The sequence below is a fragment of the Psittacula echo genome (assembly GCF_963264785.1).
Source record: "Psittacula echo genome assembly, chromosome: 17".
Classification (NCBI taxonomy): domain Eukaryota; kingdom Metazoa; phylum Chordata; class Aves; order Psittaciformes; family Psittacidae; genus Psittacula; species Psittacula echo.
Window position 1 is genome coordinate 3,835,445 of NC_137753.1, and position 22,262 is coordinate 3,857,706.

The 22,262-nt window shown below is 53.2% G+C and overlaps 1 protein-coding gene across 1 annotated transcript in view; it reads left to right on the forward strand.

Moving 5' to 3' along the window:
- Positions 1–1,743: 1,743 nt before the first annotated feature.
- The window catches only part of CASZ1 (castor zinc finger 1), a gene marked incomplete at both ends in the record, with an annotated part of 87,606 nt that continues 67,087 nt past the window's right edge, over positions 1,744–22,262 (forward strand). The window contains one exon of the mRNA XM_080631271.1: positions 1,744–1,792. Coding sequence (XP_080487397.1) covers positions 1,744–1,792 — 49 coding nt within the window. The remainder of the gene's footprint in view (positions 1,793–22,262) is intronic.

Genomic DNA, 22,262 nt, shown 5'->3' on the forward strand with positions numbered 1-22,262 from the left:
CTCCCACTGCTCAAATACAAAGTTCATAGAAGTGAAAAAGGAGAAGTCCGGGTGACATGAGGTGTGGTGAACTATTAGGACCTGTCAGCAACCTCACATCTGGAAGGAAGCTTTGCGTCCAAACTGAGCTACTGCAAAGGCAGAGACAAACCAGCACCAACACTTCTGGTGCTGTCCATCGCTCACAGGGTAGGATATTCCCTGGCAAGTGCTGCAGAATCTGCCTTGGGTGTGAGGACCAGTGCAGGCACTGGTGAGAACTGTGGTTGACGTTGACTGGGCTGGCATCTGTGCTGGGGCCGAACAAAAAGCAGCCAGGCAGGATGCTGGTGGGAGCCATTGTGTGGTTAGAAACCAGGGGGAGAAGTCGGGGTGATGCTGATAACATTTTGTCCATCTCTTAAAGCTTGAGTGCCCGTATGGGATGGTGAGCTCCATGCTGGGGAGCATGGCTTGGCTGGGACTCTGCTGTCCTCACCCTGCTTCCAGGCTCAGAGGTCCCCATGTGGCTCCATGTCACTAGACTTTGTGTAGATTTTGGCCAAAATACTCGTGGTTTTCCCAAATGATCCCCTTCCCTCTCCCTTCTCCCTGCCCTTGGCCTGGTGCGCTGCCTCTGTGTGTTTACACCCATGCTGAGGTGATGAGTTGCAGTTGCAGTGTGGGGTCTCTGGGCTCAGGACACTCTCTGGGTGCAGCGTGTCCTGGTGTGTGGAGCCAAAGAGACCTGGGCTCCTTCCAGCCCTGTGACTAACCTGTCCGGTCACTTCCCTCGCTACTGCCTCAGTTTCCCCATCCGTGTAGTGGGGTGATGATGCTGGCCTCCTTTGAAAAGCACATTAAGTTCTGCTTATAAAAAGGATTTAAGAGCTGGTGAGTTCATGGACTGCTCCCCAGCCCCAGTGAGGAGCCCTGGCTCTGCCAAAATCCACGGAGCCAAGCGTGGTGTGTTCACAAAAACAGCCTACAACCTGCTCAAAATACCTATTTAATCAGGTAAATAATCTGCTCGTTTGTTTTAAAGAAAGAGGCTTATATCTGTGTTTACCCAACACGCCTCTCAGAACCTCCCTCGCATTCTTTGCTACTTAGAAAAATAAAGCAACAAAAAATGAGGAAATTCGCTGCAAAAGAAAAAAAAAAACAAACCCCAAACCACCCCTCCCGTGGGCTGCCTTCCTGCGGGGCATTGGGCAAGATGCTCTAACGCCGGCATTGTGACACCCACCGGCCACCCCGGCACCGGGCCCCAGCGCTACCGCCCCGACACCGGGGGCGATGGGCACCCCATCGTGTGACGGCTGCGCCCGGGGCAGCTCGCACGGTCCCTGTCTAACCCCGAGGGCTGCGGGTCCTGCCGGACCCCCCGCACCCCCGCGTTGGCTCCGTCCCCGCCCGCTACCGGGGCTCGTGTGTCCCGCGCTCCGCCAGCGGCGGAGCCCGCAGCGCCTCCCCGATGGGAGCGGGGCAGCGCGGCCCCGGTGCGGGGCTTCCCCGCGCTCCATCTCCGCCCCGCCCGGGCCGTGCCCGCCGCAGGTGACCCCAGCCCCGGCCCCGCACCTGCCCCGGCCCCGGCTGGAGGCGTGTCCCGCTGCCAGTGCCCGCCCCCCGCGGCGGCCGGCGCCCGCCCCCGGCCCCGCTGCCAAAGTGACTCGGGGAGGACCGGCACGGCAATGACATCAGTGCTTTAAACAACTTGTTATTCGGGAGCAATCAGCTGCAATTAGGTATTAATTAAGTATTATGAAAGTTGATTATTTAAGTGAATTCGGCTTTCGTCTCTCCGACTATGGTAAGTACAGCACAATTGTCCTTTTCCTGCCCCACAACCCTCTCCGCTCGCCGGAGCCCCCGCTCGGTGCCGGTGCCCCCGGTGCGGAGCGGAGCGCTCCATGCCCCGCCGCGCCTCCCGTCCCATCGCGTCCGTTCCCTCCGCCGCCGCCGCCGCGGGGCCGGGCGCTGCGGGCGGTTTCACCGGGAGCCGGTGCCCGGGGCCGCCGCCGCACCGAAACTTTTCCCGGCGCCGAGGCGGGTGCGGGGCCGGGGCCGGGCGGGCGCGGGGCGGCCCCAGGTGCTGCCGGGGCCCGCAGCCTCTTTCGCTTTTCTTTCACTTGTTAGACGGAAGTTGGCTTCCTCCGCTCCGCTGCCGCGGCCCCGGCCCCGCGGAGCCGAGGTGAGCCGGGGGCTCCGCTCCGCCGCGTCCTGCCGGGGCGAGGCGGGAGAGGATGCGGAGGGGAAGTTTCAGAGGGTTTTGAAATGATTCTGCGTTTATATTTGTTGTGAGTTGTGTGGGTTGTTTTCTCTTTCATTTCTTTCCCCTTCCGAGCTCTGGCGTCTCTCTGGTAAAGGTTGCTTGTCAGGTTCCTGCGCTGTCTAAATGAAAAGGAATTTAATTTATTTGGGACAAGGCAGTGTCAGATGAAGAGGCTGCTTATTACATTTAATGAGTATTGGTTGTTTTTTTTTTCTCCAACCTGGGCATATCTGGGATGGGTTTGTTTTTGTCCTTCCATGTGAGGTATAGGAGACCTCCCCCCACCCCTTCACATCTCGCAGGGAGGAGGAACGGTGGCCAGGCTGGGGCAATGTTTTGGTTTTAGATTACAGGCCCCGCTTCTGGGGCTGGGTGTGTTTTAGGTTGCAGCTTTTTGTGGTGCATCCGCTGGGTTTTGATGGGATATTGGGATGGGGAGAAGGGGTTGGGCTAACCTGGGTGTGGTGGTGGACAGGGCTCCATCGGGCTGGGGTGTGATGTGCTGGTGGGTTTTCCAGCCCTTGGCCAGATTACATTTGACAAAGTGAGTGAATACAGAGTTTGTTTGGAATCCCTTGGGCTGTGTTCCCTTACTTTTTGGGACCCTTCCCACCGCTTTGGGCCCGTATCTGCTAATACAGCCATACCCACTCCTCCAAAATGGTGTGAACCATTCCGTCCCATTTAAAACCTAAACGGCAGTGATGGGCCCAACAGGCCTGTGCTGGCGAGCTGCCACAGTCCAGCTAATTACTGCCGGAGCCAATGTATACGTGTGTGTGTGTGTGTGTTGGTGTTTTTAATAAGGACTAAGATGGTAATAAACTGGTTGATGATTGACTGGGCCTGAACTATGTACTCTGATGCTGTGATTGAGAGGACCATTTTGTCGCCGTTTATTCCCTTTATTTATTTATTTCTATCACTGATCCCAGGAACCGGGCGGCTCTCGGGATCCAGCCATGGGCATGTGGCTGCCTCCCTTCTGGATCAAGGAGCTGGGAGGCTGCGTGGGCAGCCCAGGAGTTAAGGATGTGGTGAAACTGCAGGAGGGCAAATGCTTTAATGAGTAATAAACAGTGATTTACCCCCGATCTCCATCTCCGGCAGCAGTGATGGGATCTGCAGGCAGCTGCCTCTGCCCTTGCTGGCCTGAACCCTGCCCACCCATCGCACTCCCTAGAAAGGGCCTGCAAAGCCAGCACCTTCCCCTTCCTTCTTGGAAGTGTCGTGGGTGCTCAGGCTTTCTGTATGTTTCAGTGCTCCTGTATGGGAACCTGGGGCCGCAGTAAGCCATGGAAATGAGGATCTGGGAGATCTGTTTAAGTCAGCATTACGGTCTGTGTGTGGGTGAACCCGTCTTGTCATGATCTCGAGGCAAAGACCTGCCCCATAATCACCACCTCGAACCCTTATCTCCTTGGGCCAGCTTATCTCCCTCAGTCGCTGGGTCTTGAATCCTCTCCAAGCCCTCGGGCTGGGGCTCCCCGGAGGCAGTGCCCGAGGGCTGCTCGCTGAGCTGCCAGCTGGCACAGGCAGCTCCAGAGGGGTTTCTTTCCCAGAGGGACTTGGTATGTGGGGTCTGAGGCTGCTCTTGCCGAGGGCTTTCTCAGCTCAGTCAGTCCTTGCGTGGACCTTCTAGGGCCAGAAGCTGTTTGTAGTGGTAAAGGGTTGGAAAGAATTCATGGACTGAGTCCGCACAGGATCATGGCAAGATGTTCCCTGCATGTGACTTTCTGCAAGTTTGGTTGTAAATATCTTGAGTGACTGGGCACCTGTCACTTCCTTTGGGAAACTGTTGCCCAACCTAATTATCCTTGGTATGAGATTACAGGAACTGCTTTCGGAATGGGGACCAAGAAACCTATGGTCAATAAGTGGAGAAACACCTCATTTTCCACTCACAGGGTCATTTGGTCTTTGTTTTGTCAAATCACTGTTGTTGTTTGGAACATCCCATGGATAGGAACGCCTTCCCTGGGCTGGTGCCAACTCTCTTTTCTTCTGAGAGTACAGCTTTTTGGAGAGACATTGGCTCAGTCAATGTTGGTGCCGTTCCTGTGCTGAGCTCATGGTCTGCAGCAGGTTCATAGGTGGTTCATTTGGGTGTTCAAGTCACTTCCTAATAGTCCTATGAGATGTTTGTTGGGTGGAAAGTGTTCAAGTGCTTAAACCTACCTAGTGAAGACTCTTCCTTGGGAGAAGGTTTTACCAGGGCAGGGATTAACCTTCTCATCGTGGTGTTAAGCAGGGCCCACGTACTGCTTGAAGAGCATGCTTCAAAGCTGGTTGGAGTCCGTAGGAGTGTTTCTGCTGCTTTGGCGCTGTAGAGAGATAACTCACAAGAAAGACCAGAAAATTGATTCCTGAGATAAGAAACTTCTGTTTCCCTGCCTGCATCTTCTCTTATTCTTTCTAAACCAGGTTTGGTACCCAAACAGTGGGGTCTGCTGGTGCTGCACCCTTCCACTGTGAAACACAAGTGCCTGGGAGGGGCAAAGGTTGGTTTAGGACAGATACTTCAGCTGGAAGGGATCAAGTATTTAATATGTAGCTTCCGTGTCATTGGTTTCTCTTTCTGTTTTCCTGGACTATTTATGCTTCCACCCAGAGTCCTCCTTGCTGCTATCGGAAAGGACTATCCGGGCTTGGAATTTATATAAGGGCTTTTCCTGCACAGCCTCGTCTGTCCCACATCTCATGCTGCCAGAGCTCTTGGCTGCCCTCACAGCCAGAGCCTTTGTGGTCACTTGGACATCAGATCATCCCCCCAGGCTGCTCTGTAGCCTTCAATTTAGGTTTCCCTCTGAAAAGTTGGATGAAAGTTCCTGGAAAGTAATGAAAAGTGCTGTGGGAGGTGCAGGCAAGCAGTGCCTGTGCTGCGTGTCCCACCTCCACCTGGGCTCCTTCCTTCCCTCCCTCCCTCACAGGGTTTGGAGGATGCGGCCGTTCCCAGCGTTTGGAGAGCTCAGGTGCCACCCAGGGCTCAGCTCCCAGAAGTGCTGACAGCGCGGAGGCCACGCTGGGCTTTGGGAGCACCAACGTCCTCAGCTGCACTTTGCAGAGCAAAAAGGGGGTAGAGGAGGCTTGGCTGGGAGCAGGGGAGGGGCAGAACCTCCAGCCAAGAGTCCCACGCGGCCCCGTCTCCTCCCCTCCGGTTCAACACGGACTGGATCAATTTGGACGTCTTCAGCAATAAAAAATGCCGATGTCGTCCTAATTCACCAGGCCCCGAGATGACAGCAAATTTACATTTTTTAATTAAACTAGCAGCCAGTTTTTATGAGAGGGGGCTGGGTTATGCAAATCAAATGGTTGTGTACGAAAGATTAGGAGAGTTTGGGAATAAATTCCACAAATGCTAATAAAAAAAAAAAAAAAGGAGGAAAGAAAATGAGAGGGGGGAGCGAGAGGGACATTGTTCCATTAGCCCCTTTTAGACTGATTTCCCTAGGGAGAAAGCAACGGGGGGTGAGAGATGGAGGCAGCTTTCAGAGACAGGTAAAATCCATTTTGAGGATTGAGAGCACCTTGGACCAGGACCTTGTTGCTCCCTGTTTCCTCTCCCAGGGCTTGCAGGGAAGGCAGAGGCAGACACCACTGGCAAACGAAAACTTGCTGGCTCCTTATCCTCATTCCTGCTTGAGCGGTGATTGCACAGGCTGGAACACCAGCCGGGTGTCTGCAGCCTGGTTGAAGATGTAGAGGGTGCACAGTGCTGAGCTGTCGGAGGGGTCATGATGGTGTTGCAGGAGGGTGGACATGGCAGGGGGACAGACCAGTACCTGGGTGGGCAAAGCCCAGGCTCTGGCCATGAATGAGTATGGGGGGCATTACACTGAGCTGCTCTGGATGGGGACCCTCTTGAGGCTGACAGATGGGACATGGAGCAGGGCTGGTCGCTGGAATCTCTACCCTGGGGCATCCCTCTCTTTTTTTGGGCAGCTTTTGCTTTGCTGGTGAGCTCCTGGTCCCTGGCAGGAGCTTGCTGGTTACACAGAGTAATACCCACCATGGGTACAGGGATGGGCTTCATTCCACATAGGCACAGGCTTTGTCTGCAGAGCAGAGTGTGTTTTGGAGAGGGATGATGATGCTCTTCCCTCCCCCAGCCTGAGGACCCCCTTGTTGCCCATCCATGGGGCTGAGTCCAGCTGTTACCTTCCCTTCCCAGTGCGTTAACCTGGCATCAGTCTTCTCCCCATTCTCAGGAGACTTCCCATCTTTCTTCGAGTGATGATTCCAGAAAACAGAACAGTTTGTCAAGCCTTTTTGAGAACAAACAGTTACAGTGAACCAAAACCATGCACTTTGTTCACATGAAATATGTTCTTGTTTAAGTTTCCCAAAGAATTCCGAGTTCTCATGGTGTTCGGGAGTTAGGTGTGGTGGCCAGGTACCGAAGCAATTGTTTGCTTTGCCATGGAGAAACACAACCAGAAAATTTCTGGAGGCTGGGAAACTGCTTAAAGCTTCCAGTCCTAAGGCAGTTTCATGCTCAGAATAAAAGCTGAACAACCCGTGTAGGTTGGCAAGAGCGAGCGAGGGGTGGAGAGGAGAAGATACAAGGAAAAAAGGATGGGAAGACTCAAGTCACTGGGTGCACTTTAGTGCAATCCCCTGAGGATTTGGGTGCCTCACTAGGGAATTTTGCCACCCGTTCCTGGTTTTGGGGTGTGAAGTGATGATTCACCTTGGTGCACATGTTTTCCTTTGGAGAAGGTGACATTTTAGCAGAGCCTCTTGTGAAATCAGTAAAAACACGGCGCTCCGGCGGAGCGTTTCTGGAGGTGTTCCCCACACCCAACACCTACGTCCCCGTCACCCTGTCCTGTACATGCACATCTGCCCCAGACGCTCGCCCACCTCCCGGACACTCACGTGCCCTGTGTTGGTGTTGGGCTGAACTTGGTGTTCTCCAAGTTGCTCTCTCAAGACATCACCTTCCCCTGCACTCCAGTTCTGCGTGCTTGCATCATTGTGGTGATGAGTGGATCTTTATTAGCAGCAAAAGAAGATCAGTATGGTCCATGCCCCTGTGTTAGGTGTCCCTGTGCGCCCACTGCTTCTGCAGTGTGTCCCCCGCTGTTCCTCCTGCCAGGAATGATGGCCTGGGTGGCGAGGTTGGTCCACAGGCAGGTAGGCGGTTGTATAGGGGATTTTTGTAATGTGAGTTTCTGAGCTGAACTAGGGCCAAGTTCAGCCTAAATCTAACAAAGAGAGCTCCAGAACAGGTCTTTGAGACGTGGCAGAGTCTGAGGATTTGGTGTAGGATGAATAAGTCCTAATCTATAAAGTGGGCATAATCATACTCCCCTGTGCAGCCCAGAGCCAGGGCTGGGCGCTTCGGTGATGGAGATAAGGGAATGAGGCCTGGCTGCTGTCCATGATGGGTGCTGGGTCGGGCAGGAACGCTCCTCCCTCCAGCCGGGGTGTGGAGCTGGGTGTGGGAGAGCCCAGCCCGCTCCCACTTCCCGGGAGCTCCTGAGCCATGGCACCCTCCATATCCAGCTGCAGCACCCGTAGGTCCAGCGTGGGATGTTGTGGACCCTCAAGGGGGGTTCTCCAGGACCTGGGCAAGGGGTGCTTAGTGGAATGGTACCATGGTGTGAGCCCCTCTCCTGAGGGTGGCTGGGAGGAAGAAGCAGGAACTTTTAGCTTCCATACATGGGAAACTGTCAAAAGCCCAGGTAGCAACACCAGCTTTTGTCTGGTATTTCCAGAAAAACCCGGCGGGAGCTGGCATCCCAGGGCATAATTTATTATGGAAAAATAAAATAATAAAGTCCCAATCCCTTTGAGGCCTGAGTCATAGAAGCATCTTCTCATTAAAGCAGCTCCACCTCTCCGCATGGTGTTTGCCAGCACCGTGCCTGGATGAATCCACTCCCCGAGCCGGCTCGCCCAGAGCAGCCCTCCTCCTCCTCCTGCTCCTCCTCCTCTCTGCCAGCGAACCCCTCTCCTCCAGCACCCCTTCCCCTATCTGGAGGAGCAGTTCCACATGTCAAGCCAACTTCTCCCTTCTTCAGGCCAGGGGGTTGTTTTGTTGGCATGTTTTGTAGACGAATGTCTTCATCTCTTCTCCCACCTTCCACCCCCTGTGCTATCAAGCTCCCTGGGCACGGCCCTGGCTCCCACATCCCCTTCTCCCGGGCAGCCACGTGGTGTGGAGGTGTGTGTGTGGTATCTTTCCATGGCTTGAAGCTCTCTTCCAAGTGGCCCTCTGCAAGCAGGGGAAGGAGAGGAAGCTGCTGCTGGAGTAATTACCATCTGCATGTCCCGAAGGCAGGCAGCAGATGTTAGCAGAGGAGGACCGAGTTGGAAGAGGGTGAGGGAACCGAGGCTGGGGAGAGAGGGTCTGATTTTTCCTCTTGATTGCATATGAATATTTGTAACAGAAGCTCGGTAGGACAAGAATCACAGTTTTCAAAGTAGATCCATGCGCTTGGAAACTTTGAGAGGAAGCTCCTTTGCTGGCTCTCGCTGTGTTTTCAGTCATTCACTCCTGCTTTTCTCAGCCTTTTTCTATGCTGCACTATTTAACTTTCCCTGCTAAATAGCTTTCCTTTATATCCTCCTTCCTTTCCTTATTCCCACAGACCTGCCATTCTTTGTCACTCTCCTGGACTTCCCATTCTGCCTTTGATTCTGCCTTGATTTTCCTTTCCTTTCCTCCCCCCCTTCCACCTCCCTTCCATTATCTTACTCTCTTTATTTTTCATTTTCCCATTTGTCTGTGGGCTGATATTCAGATGAACGCACTTCTTCCACTTAAAGGAGGTCATGAATATTAGGATTTTTCCATCAAACAATGAAATATGGCTCAAATTACTCTAAAGAATAGGGCCCTTTTCATAAACCACCTGCTGGTTCTTTTGAAAGCAAGCACAACCACTCGCCTGCGTGCTTCAAGCAGTTGTCTCTCATCTCCACCTCGCCAAGCTTTGCCATTCCAATTCCTCCTTCTGAATTTGTTGCTCTTGGTGGAGTGAGTCTGCTCTTCCCAGGCTGCCAGCACCCAACGAGTCTGGGTTTGAACAGGTTGGGGCAGGATGGTGATTCTGGCAGGATCCTCACTACTTTGAATGATGGTTTGCGATTGTGTTTTATTTGATTGCGGTGTGCTTGTTTGGAGGTTTTAGTTTTGTTTTCAACAGCATTTTGGTGTGAAGCTCATTACCTCTCAGCTTGACTGCAAAGGGGATTTCATATTCAGATGGAGATGCACAGGCACCCACCTTCTCCTTGTCTTGCTGGTGTGGACCAACTCCCTCCCCTCATTGTGAGGTGTCTGGCTCAGGCCTGGACACCAGCCCAGGGCTCTGGTTATACCCTGAAGCCCATGTGTACGCTAAGGCTGAGCTGAGCTCTCGTTCCAAACTGATCTATCAGGACTGATTGTAGTTCACTACTGAGGCTGGGGTGGAATTTGTCTGGCTCTTCCCAGCGACGTGAGGGCCATCCTGCAGCACCCCAAGAAAGAAGCTAGGATGGATCTGTGCTGGAGGTGAGACCCTGAGCCAGGCAGGTCCCCTTCCTGCTGTCTCCTTCCTCCCAGCTACGTGGCTTTGGAGAAGAAGCTGTGAAGCAGCGGCTGCAGACACCCTTGTCCTGAACCTCGGGAAGCCAGGGGTGTGCTCCATGACATCCTACATTGCTTGTGCTCTTGGCTCTGCCCTGCCTTTGCAGCTTTGCTGGTAGCCCATTAGTGAGGATGAGGAGGACCGTGGAGCTGTGCCCTGTGGGCCTGGAGAGCACAGGCAGAAGGGTTTGTGCATTCCCTTGGGAGCTGCCATGAGGCACGCGTGGGCAATGCCAGAGACGGGGACAGCAGAGGACACCAACTTGTCTCAGACTTGTGTTTTCAGTCCAGCCTATTTATAATCCTCCTAGTTGCTATTTTTTCCCCAGTTGCATGGCTGTGTCCTGTCCTCGCTATCTTCCATCTTCCCTGAGCAAACCTCGCTGTTTTCCACGTGCCTCTCCTGGAGGCACACAGCATCATCCCTCTGGGGCAGGCACCGCTCTTCTCCAAGGAGGCATCTCCTGGTGTTGCCGTGCTTCCAGGTGTGTGTCCCAGCCCTCTCCCACCCGGCCCCACGTTTCCCTGGGCACACACTGCATGCACAGCCTGGGCTGTGTGAGCACCGAGTTTGTTTTGCCAGGGTGACCTGTTTAATCATCTCATTTTCTGGTGGCCGTTTATTCCTCGTTTCCACGGTTACAGCCCCATTAAGAGGAGAAGCAATAAGGCAGCGAGTCAAACAGGTAATAAAAACATTAAAGCCATGTGCGCGTTGGGAGGGAGCAGCAGCACTCACTGAGATGAGACGGGCCCTGCCAGGGAGCCTGAGCACAGTGTGGGACCACCCCGTTCCATTCCCAGCCTCTGCAGGGGCCTCGCTGCCCGCACAGCATCCCACAGCATCCCACCCTGCTCCCTTGGAGCGTGCTGCCACTCGGGACAGGATCGCTGCTGCCAGCATGCATTTCCCATTGCTGTGCTGCCAGTGCAGAGTTGAGAGTAGCCAAAAGCACTTGAAATCAGAGTATTTTTGCAATGTATTTTATTCCAACTGTATTTTAAGTCTCTGGCAAAACTTGTAATGTGGGGTTTCTGCTTCATTACTGTGGTGCTGGTGGACCCAAACATCGCTCTGATCTGGGTAGTGATACTCTGAGGAGTGCAGCCCTGCAGACATACGGGCTTCTGCACAGCTCCTATAGTACTAACTGTTCAAAATACTAATGTGTTTACAGCCAGCTACCTAAACCTGGAACATCATGACAGTGGTTTGAGGCTTTCCTAGGTGGAGTATCTGTTTATGGAAGGGCGTATTTCTGCAACCTCCAGGAGAAGGTCAGGCTCCATGGAAACAGGATAGCTGGATCCGTGCTCCCTGGGCTGCCAGCAGGCGACTGTGAGGTGGGAGCTGTTCAACCTGGAGGATGATCCTTATGTCCATAGCTAGAAATGCAGGGAATGCCGTGGAGAGCAGCACAGCTGGGAGTTACCTCTCCTGCTGGGAGGAATCCCCAGATTCCTGTTCTTCCATTAAGAGCTCATAAAAGGAAGGCAGGAACTCCTCTGGAGTGAGGAGCAGGCAAAGAGCCCTGCTGCCTCCAGAATAAGGGAGTGCTTTCAGAGGAGCTCACTTTCCTCCAGGCAGTGTTCCTCAGGGGCCTTTGGTAGGTGAGAGCCCTTTGTTACTATATGCTTGTTATCCCAAACTTGACTTTGTTGGCAACGAATTCGTGGCCTGTCTCCCTTGGGAAGTCGCGGGCTGGATTAACTCTTGGGCATAAAACCATGACCTGAGTACAAAAGCCAGCAGAGTTACTTTTCCTTATCATTTCCCAGTGCCCATGGAGGCACTGGATCTCAGATGGAGGGATGTTAGCGAGCCAATTGACGTTTTTAATGCCTGTCTTTCATGTGAGGACCAGTAGCTGTCTCTGATGGTCAAATGGAGATTGAAATAAGAATCCCTGGACACCGCAAGCCTGAGGTTTGGACTCACGCTGCGTTGGCCAGATTCTGTTTCTTTAGGGTTGGAGGATTATCAAAATTGCCACCTGTGAGCAGTGAGGAAGGAAGAGCTCTCTGGAGACCTGCCCTGGGCTGGAGAATACAGACCTGGTGAGGCTGTTCTTTGTTCCAGCCAGTCTGTAGGACTGGTCTGGGAGCTGACTTGGTAATTCAGGGTGGAAACGATTCTCCAGGGCCCACCCCATCCTCTCTCCATGCTGATACATAGGGCCCCATCCATTCCTCGGAACGGGAAGAGGGATTTGACCTCCTTTGGGTGATCTCTGGCTACGCTGTGTATTACCCAGGGTAGCTACAAACCCTGATGCTTTATTCAAGCTGCTTATAAGTAATGGGCTTAGGCAAAACAAGCAAAGTGCGTAGTTGAAAACTCCCCTGCTCTGGGTGGGTTTGAGCTGCTGGTCACTGTCATAAAGGAGCTGATGCCCAAGGGCTGGAAGGGTTCTGGGCTTTGAATGAGGATGGGTTTCACTGTGGATGAAGAGAGGAGGTTAAATGTCTCCCTTATCCCTAACAGCAGAACAACAATATTCAGAAGAGCAAACAAGAAGAGAGAGCTAGAACCTAATCAGGGCAATGGAGTAAACTAAATCCGAAAGTGTTCCACCTGCAGCTTTCTCTGTGCAATATTCTACCCCATTACAGCCCCACTTTTGTGCTCTTTTTATGTATTTCTGGCATTGTTTTGGCCTTCATAGTTTCTCTCCCCCTGACTCTATCAGAAAGCATATTTGTGGCGAGCGTCTGTGAAAGGACCTGGCTTGCTGAGTAAATGTTCAACGTGGAAATGAGCCGCATGACCTTGAGGGGGGGGAAGAGGGAGGAAAGCTGAGAGAAATTCATAAAAAGCTGAAAAAGAAAAGAACAAGGAGGAGGGAGGGGAGAGGAGGAAAAGATAAAAGGCCCGGCCAGGCTGGATGTAGTCACACAGGAGAGGAATAGTCTTTCTTGTTACAGAACGTGGACGTGTAGGATTAGACATCTCACAGGGGCCCGATTCTCAGCTGTGCCGAGCACTGACACTTGGAAAAATAGGCCCATTTAAGGTGACTCAAGTTGGGCAACAAAAGTCAGTAGTCACTTTAGATCATCCTGGCCTGTGTTCAGAAGGGTGAATTCTGTCCTTGGCGAAAGGCCCAAGGGAGAGTTCTGTGTACTGTTCCCATTCCCAGAATAGGACCTGGGGTGGCTCCTGCACCTAGTGCTGGTCCTTTGGGGCAGAAACCACTGTTCCCCAAGAGGGCTGAGCCTCTGCCTGCACTCCCCTGGCAGGGGATAGCGGTCGCTGCATTGAACTGGGGTTGTTCTTCGGTGTGGAAACAGGGCCTGGATTGATCCATGGAGTTTGGGGGGGGATGTGGGTGTCTAGGAGAGGAGCTGGATGGAGTGAAAGCCCCTGTCCTCATTGCAAGGGTGGTGAGGAGCAGCAGTGCAGGTTTCCCCAGCACCCACAGAGTCTCTCTGGTGTGTGAGATGGAGATGTAGATACTTGCTTTTGGAAACTAGCAAGGATCTCGATCAGAAAACACCATGAAAGCACTGTTCTGAGGAAAACACATAGGGAAATTTGGGTAGGATCATGCTGCCATTGCTACCAGAGACCAAGATGTGAAGTCCAAGAGTTTGGGTTTCCTGAACTGGCTGGTTTGTGCTTGAAGGTTTTTACTTCAGTCCCACAGCTAGTCCTGGGTGATCTAAACTGGATGTTAAAATGGTGTTACAGGGACTGGAGGGAGATGAGCACCGAGTTTCTGCAGGTCTGTGCTTTTTTCTGTATGGGATGTTCTTCTTGCCGGTCCCATAGTGTTGTGATTACACTGGTACCGGGAAGCCTGTTGGTCCTGCAGCTGCAGCCATCAGCTCTCTGCTGCCCATCCATGAGTCACAGGAGGGATCTGGGTACCCAGAGATCTGCTGGAGCAGAAACCTTTGCACTGGTCACCAGGCAGCCGATGGCTTCTGCTGGTTTTGCGTTGTTTGAATGCATGAAAAAGGGTCAGAGGCGTTTAGGATCCCCTTCCAGCCATGTGATTGCTTCAGCTCCCCAGATTCTCTTCATTTCCGACAGGGAAGTCTGACTTCACTGGCATCAGCACTTCAAACCCACTGCTCACTGACAGAAGCATTTCAGAGTGTGGGGCAAGGGCTGTGCTGAGCCTTCATTTGTGTTTAAACAGAGCTGATTGCCATTCTTTGCTTAAAATAAAAAGAGCTACACTAATGATCTTTGCATACGCATCTTTACATGTTCCTTCCTTTAGGTGGGGGGGATGAGTTCTTTCCGTAAGCCTGGAAATTGCAGGATTAGGTTTTCCTGACTCGCATGGCAGAGCCCTGCAGTACGGAGGAGAGCTGGGTTTGATTTCTTTCCAGTTGGAGTGCATGAAATAGTGAGGAAAAGTCTTGTTTAGAGATGACCTCAAAATAATTCCTGTAGCAGTGCAGTGTGATGTCAGCCAGCATGCAGCTGGGTGGAAGTGCAGACAGCGGGGCACAAATGCCTGACACAGGGGAAAACCGGCATAAATACAAGCCATGCATCCAAGGCTTTGGGAGGAACTGGAGTAAAGTCACCAGTGCAGATGCCAGGGCAAGGAACTGTAACTGTACATTTAATAGCTTTGGATGTTTGCTTTTATGTGACAGTTGCTGTTCAGGCAAACAGATTGGAGAATTCCAGACTTGCATGGATTTCAGGGGTTTTATTTCTCTGTGTTCGGCACAGGACATGAGTGGGATGGGAGCACAGAGGGGGGTAAAGCAGCAGGAGGAGGGGTCCGGTGCCCTGCTCCTCCCTGCCCGTGCACCCTGGTTTACCCATGTGTGTTCACTGAGCTGAGCCTTCTCCTCTCCTCCTGTCTCCTGTCTCTGCCTTGAAGTAATGCATCCCCCAGACTCTGCTCCCCACTGCTCCTCGCGTTGTCCCGCGCTCCCAGGAGCATCCCCTGTCCCATTCCCATGGCTGCACATCCTCTGCCTCCCCAGCGATGGACAATGGTGCCTGTCACGATCCTGCTTGGTTAGGGAGCTCTGCAGCCCCTGTGCTGAAAGCCCCATCTGGAAAGCAAGGGGCTGTGTCCCGTGTTCCTGCCCTTCCTGGAGTCCCCTGCCTGGTTCCGGGCTCAGCTGAAGCTGTCCAGAGAGAACAGGGAGGCAGAGGCATGTTTTGTTTTCCCAGTTTATTCTCCAAAAGGAAAGCCTGCAAGGGGTGAGGGGCAGGCTCCTTGCAGCGAAGGTGTTAACAAATAGCAGGTGATTAAACATGACAAGCAGTGACATTTCTGTGTGGGGTTCTCAGTACCAGCAATGCCAAGAATGAAGCTATAAACCCTGACATTTTGTGTTATGCACTGAGGTTTTTAATAGACATCTTTCCCTCCCTCCCCCCTGTTTATTTCTTTTATTCCTTTTTTCCTCTGCTGTCCCTTTCTCCCCCCTCTTCCTGCCCCTCACCCTGCCCTGTCCCAAATGCCCCCACCTCCTCTTCCCATCCCTCCTTCCCTGCCCTTATCTTTGCTCTCCTGCTTTACCAGACCCATTTGTATGATGGCCTTCACTTTTCCTTTTGTTCCTCTCTTCCTCCCTATTTTCTTGTTACACTTTTCCAAGCGTTTTGTGGCGTCATTCCCCCCTTCCTTTACTTTTTCTCTTCCTCCTCTTAACTCCGGTCTCTGCCATATGCACACACGCTCGCAGTCTTTCTCACACATCCTCACTCCCACACTTTATTGCACACACACCACCACTTCCAGCACACTTCCCTGCTCTCCCCCACACGCTCCCGCTCTCTCCTGCACCGTCTCTCACATGCGCTCGCACTTGCTCTTTTCTTTCTGTGCTTCCCTTCTCTTGCTCTTCTTTGTCTTTGTTACTCCCTTCTGCTGTCATCCTCCCTCTTGTCTGTTCTTTTCCACTCTCTCCCCTTCTCCCTCCCTTGCCTTTCTCTTTTTGGGGCCTGATGTAATACCCTAACCATGGGCAGCCAGGCCAGTTGCTTGTCAGGGAGCAGGTGTCCCACCCCTGAGTGATGTTTTTGTTAATAGCACTTTTGCCCTGACTCAGAAGCCGGCGTTTTGGAGATGGGCTGTTGGGGTTTTTTTAAGGCCAGGAGCTGAGGAGGCTGTGCTTTTGGGAACAGTTGCTGGGTTTGTACCAAAAGGACTGCAACAGTTGTTCTGCTGAGCGAGAAACGTTGGAACAACTGCAGATTCCCTCTCTCTCTCTCTCTCCATATCTATCCAAAGGGCATTTGGAGGTGACAACCAATGCACAGGCCCCCTTGCAGCCAGCTCTCATTGGAGCCAACAGGCTGCTGCTGGCTCTTGGCTTTAGGGACGGTGCACTCGTGCCACCGGAGTTGGCCTTCTGTATGAGAAAAGAACTTTCCTTTGCCTTTGTATCTTCTCCTGATGGGGTTTGGGCACCAAATTAGCCAGATGAGTGACCAGAGCATTCAAAGACAGCACAGAGCATTCAAACACGGAGCTCTCCTCCGTATCATCAGGTCACCTCATCTCCAGGGCTAGGAAGTAATGGCCCAACTACACGATCTGAACATAAGAAAGTGGTCTTCAGGCACAGAAACACACAAGGGTTTGGGAGCAGTCATCTCCTCCCCAGTGCATGGCCTGCCTGGCTCACTGTGTGTAACCATGGAGAGGCCAGGGGCAGTGCGTGATGCTTCCCACCCGGCAGCATGCAGTGGTGTGGGCTGGCCCGTCAGAGCCTGTCTGCTCTGCTGAATCAGCCTGGCTGTCAGCGCCGGGCTCTGAACCCTCCCCATCTGGCTGGCCCCGGCGACAGTCACATTGCAAAAGCCATCATGAAACGTTGCTTGGGGACTTGAGGTATCTCCAGAGGCTCTTTGAGCTGCACTGGGATTCCTTCTCATCCTGCTGTGGGAGTCTCAGCCTCTCCCCAGGTCCTTGGGGAGGGTCCATAGGGAGCTCCTGGAGAATTACCACACACACACAGTCTGTGCTGGCCACATCTGTACAGGGAGCATCCAGGCCAGGCGAGAGGGTGGACAGTGAGGACAGGGGCTGGAGCAGTTCCAGTGTGCAGGAGGTCACTGGGGTCGCAGTGTAAAGGGCTCAGCAGGTATTTGAATGGGTCCAACCTAAACCGCAGCTTCAGTCCCAGGATTTTCTCTTCCTTGACTCTGCAGTCGCTCTGAAAATCGAAATACTTCCCCCTCAAGACCCCACCTTCCCATAAAAGTGCCTCTCCCTCCCTGCTCGCCCAGGTCTTATTGATCAAGCACCGCAGACGGTGGCTGCAGCTTCAGCTGCCAAGTAGGGCAGATCAATAGAGATGTGCTATGGGATTTTTTCAGCTGGGACATCCATTTGTTCCTTCTCCCCTCCCACCATCCGTCCAGGAACCAGCCAGCATCACAGTGAAAGCAGGTAGAGCAAAGCCCCATCTTTTCCTCTCACTTTGTCCTTCGTGTCCTGCACCACACAGCCTGAGTGTCCCCCCTGTGCCGGCTCCACGAGCCCCTCTCTGCTGTTACCAGTGGCCAAGTTCGCCCTTTTGTACACTGGGGCAATCCCGTGGGTCATTCCAGCATCGCCAAGAGCAGGATTTGGCCTTTATTGTTCGCATAGTCTTTTTATTTAACAAAGGCTTCTTCCCTGCCTGGATCCCAAGTACCTTCCCTCTGCCCTTCTCCCTGCTGTGGCCATCAGTGCTGCTGTACTTCCACAGATGGGGAAGACAAGGCACGGTGACTTGAAGTGACTTCCTCAAGGCCAGATTGGGATTCAGAGCCAGAGTTGAGGTTGGGAACCATGTTTTTGGCTGTCCTTTGCCAGTCCTTAGCCCTTTGTCTGTGGACCCAGGACAGTGCTGCTTCCCACAGGAGGCTTTCCATGATGCCCCATCTGTGTGGGTCCAAAAGCTGTGGGCTAGTTCATGAACCAGGGAACTAGAGGCAGAGAGGAGCAGTGGGGAGTTATGCAGGCAGCTTCCCTGCTCCGTCACAGCAGGAGAGAGTGGTTAGCTCATGTAAGATGTCCTTAACCCCTGCAAACCTTCAGCCTACCGAACCTCTGGTAGGTGCCGAGCGAGCACCGCTCACAGTGAAGTTAATGAAATGAGTGTTTCGGGGAGGGGGGGTTGTAGGGAGGCTCTGAACTGCACCCTGGGGCCCTGGGTTTATTAATGGTGACCTGCCATTAAAGACTAAAGTGCTAACCTGGTCATATTTAGCAGCTTTCAATGGTATCCCAGTGGCCTCCGCCTGCAATATCAACTCCTGCCTTCCCCCCGCAGCCCCGGGCCGGCAGGAGCTGACTCCAGAGTTTCTCTGCTACGATGAGTCTGGTGGGCAGCACTAAGGAGCCTCTGCGCTGCTGCCAGACAGATTTCCACCCCCTCCTGCTGCTCCAAGCAGCTTCCCCCTGTTACTGCCAGGTCTTGCCAGGGAGCGCTTGGAAAAGAGGACCAAATCCTGGCATCTTCATGACTTCCTGTACTCAGACAGAGCCTGGGGGTCACTAGGAGAGGGAGACGTGCCAGAGTGAAGCTTGCAGGATTTGGCCGTGAAGGGGAAGCGTGCTCAGGCTCTGGAGAGTGCTTCCACAGAGCTCGCCGGGAAAGGGCTGGCAAATTATCCCTCTGAGGTGGCAGGTTGGGAAATGAGGCAGCAGCTCTGCCAGACCCGATTAAAACAGGACTTGAGGCTCACAGCTTCAGGTCAGAGCAGGAGGCTGCTCTCCCTGCCTCTGTCCCTCTTGCTTCTGTCCAAGAGGGACTTGGAAAATCCAAGCATGGTGGGGGGAATGTCCCCCAAGGGACAACAGCAGTTGAATATTGCAGTGATGGGCACTTCAGAAAGATGCTGGGGGCTGCTGCTGGTCCAGGCAGGGTTCAGTGTTAGCAGAAGGAAATAAAAGCTCCAGAGTCTCCTTGAAGCTAATTCTGCTCTTGATGCCTCCCCAGAAGCAAGATCCTGCTGTGCTCTGTGTGCCAACTGAGATTATTGCCTTCCCTGATCACTTCTTCCTGGATTAAAAACTCAACACATAGTTTGCTGTGTATTAGTCCAGGATACCTGCTAGAAGCTCTGCATGGTGCTGACCCTGGCAGAGGGATTGGGCATCTCCAACTCAGGATGCTCAAGACAGGAGGTGGGGATGTGCCTGTCCCCGCACACCCCTGTTTAGCTGGGGGTGAAGGCACAAAGAGCGAGGCCATAAGGGATTTTCCTCTCTCCAGCAAGCCCTGTAAGCTCATCCTCACACCCCTGCCCTCCGTGTGGGCACGTTTGTCGGTGTGGGCTTCAGGCCATTCCCCATTGGAGCCAGCGAGGGCAGGGGCCTTGTTCCAGCGCAGGGCTCCAGCCTCCCAGCAGGACGAGTGCCGGTTTGGCAGCCAGGCTGGGGGCAATCCTCGCTCTCTCGTTTGGCTCTGTGCCCCAGCTGATCCGCAGCCAGGGCTTGCTGTAATCCCTACATCCTGTTGCAGGTCCTTAATCAGCTGGAGCCAGCCTGGAAAAGAAACAACAAAAACCCAAACCCCAAACTGTTGTGGTTAAAGCTCCCCACACTGCGGGGTGGTGGGGACAGCATTCCTGGGCTCCAGATGGGAGCCTGGAAGGAAGAGCTGGGGGAGATTGAGCTACCTTGCCAGGGATGGACACAGAGGAAAGGGCAAGTGTGTGTTTCTGATGGGGGTTCTCAGCAGGACCCACTCCTTGGTGTTCCCCTGCATAGAGGGTCTGGGTTTGAAGCACTGGTTCCTCCTGTTCTCCCTCCATCAGCACAGCCAGGGATGTTCTCCCCTTCTCACTGGGCAGGCTTGGAAACTCTCTGGGTTGTTGTTGAGTTGTTTTTTTTCCTGTTTAATGCATAGAGTAACACTGATGGGTCTGAACAGCTCCAGCCAGGCGACGAGGGGAAAGAATAACAAGCTCCTGAATGTCAGGCAAAATTATGGGCCATTGCTGTTTAGGGTGAGTCTGGTGGATTTAAGGCCTCTCTGTTCTATTGTCCCAACTGCTCTGAGCATTGGAGCAGGCGAGACACAAGTCGGGAATTTTATTGCAGAGCATGTGCAGGGGAAGGCTGGTTGGGAGCGCTTCCGGAGCTGAACAGCAGCGGTGGGGGATAGGGGGTAGTTTCTGTTGGAAAGTTGGTGAGATGTGATACTGGGAGAAGGTGCAAGGCTGAAGTCCTGGAGAAGTGTTCAAGGCCAGGTTGGACAGGGCTTGGAGCAACCTGGTCTAGTGGAAGGTGTCTAGGGGATGAGTTTTAAGGTCCCTTCCAACCCAGGTAGGTCTGTGAGTCTATGAGAAGTGTCATCAAGTACAGCAGAGAGCCCCTTTGCTTCCTGCTCCTTGTCAGGGTTCAGCTCATCAAACTCCCCAAGTCCATCAGACTTGGTCTCCATCCATCAGACCTTGGCTGCTTGTCCTGCTGCCACTCTCTTCCCTGGGCAGACCCTGCTGGTCCCCAGTCTGCGTCTTGTGAATACACTGCTGCTCAGCCCCTCATCTTCTCACCCATCTCTTGTGGAACACGCAGGGAAGTAGTTTGTATGGAAGACAGTCCCTAAATGTGTGTGTTGAACCGGGATTAGGGGTTCTGGTGCCTTCTCTTGGATTGCTTCTGGATGGTGCTGGTGATGTAACCAGGGCTGGCATCATGCTCGTGGCCTGCCATGTACTGGGGGAAGGGCCCAGATGAACAGTGTAAGGGAACACAGAAAGGATGAAGACACTGTTGTAGAGCAGGATGGAGATGGGTCGTCCGTGGGAAAGCAAAGCCTGCACGAGCCCTGTGCAGGGTGTTCCCTGAGCTTCCAGATTTTGGCAAACACATTATGTCCCATGCCAGGGTGGGGAGGAGTTGCAGGGAGTAAGGAAGCCGTTCTTGCCTGGCTGTCTTCACAGGCGTTGAGGCTCGGCAGGGTGAATTCTTTGCTTCTTTGGGGCTCTTTTTATTTGACCGGATTAAAAAGCCTATTTGAGTTTCTTAAACCATTTAATCTAAAATCCCCAGGTAGATGCGCCATTGGATTCAGTTTTAAGCTTATAAACAAAATAGGTCTGTGTTTGTCTCTTCTTCGTTTTGTTCTGAAGCAGCAAGGGTTTGACCTGTCCTCCCTGGAGACCGGGGGGAGTGGTTGGGCTTCTTGTGCTTATCATAAGCACCTCTGGAGCTTTCCGAAGAGTGGGAAGGTGCAGAGACCAGGGCGCCGGTGTGACCTTCCTGCAGCTCCAGGTTCAGTACCTACGTGGAGTGCTGAGTGTACATAGAATCCCATTGCTCTGCAAGTAGTGTGGGGAGATGGGAAAGGAGGAGACCATAGGAAATTATGGGAAATAGGAGGGAACATGCTGCAGTGTGGTCCGCTGGAGTGGTCTGGGTAATTCTCTCCAGTTCCTGTGGTACTTTGAGAGGAGCTGGTTCTGCTCCTCTGCTCCAGTGTGCCCAGCTCCTTTCCAGGGTTTCCTCCTGCACCCATCCTCTCCACCTGCTTGGAGTTCTTGTCTCCTTTCCAGCTCTGTATGGCTTTATTGCTGCCACTCCCTGCTCTTCTGAGGAGGTTTCATGGACGTGAAGCCAGTTGGGACTGCTCTCAGATCAGCCCAAATTGGGGCAGTCCATGATTTGTGTTTGCAGGAGAGAGGTGCTAAAGGTGCCTACAGGAGCTACAGGAATGTCACAGCTCCATGGTCCATGGTGCCGTGTTTCTGACAGTGGCTGGCGCCAGATGCTCCAAAAGAAGGTACCAAACCCCAGAGCATGCAGATGTAAAATGATCTGCCCCTCTGTCCCCTCGATGCCCTTTCCATGCGTCCAGCAGAGAACAGCTCGAGTTAGTGATGCCTGCATGGATGTGTGGGATGACAGTGGCAGCGCTCGGTCCAGCCCAAGTGGGAGATGTGTCCTTTCCACATCCCATCCCCACTGCTGGCAGCCACAGCAGGGATCCCAGCAGAAGGAAGCTGTGTGCTGTCCCAGCTTCCTTGTGCAGCCATGGAAATGCTGGTTCCAGCATGGTGGGAAGAAGGCCATGTGGGCAAGCTGTCCTCACCTCTCATGGTCTGTGCTGTGAGCAGAGAGGCCTCCCAGGTCCAGGGCTCTCAAGGAGCTGCTTTATGAAAGGGGATGGTGGGAACAAGACTGCATCCTTCTCCTCCCCCCCTTCTCCCAAGGAGCGGAGACAGACAGAGGGGCAGGCATCTGTCCGATGGCAGCTTGGATAGGAGGGAGCCCTGTTGGCTTTGCCGAGGGAGCCTCTTTCTATATGGAAATGAAGAATTTAGGCTAATGGAGCTCAACCATCTCTAATTTTGCGATGGCAGGAGGATTTTGATTGAAAGTAATTAAGCAAGCTAGCTGTAAAATTAATTAAAGCAAAAGGGGGGGATTTTTTTATTGGATTGGATAGCGATATAGCGGCTGTCAAATGGGGGACGGATGGGGGTGACCTGAATTCTCTGCCCTC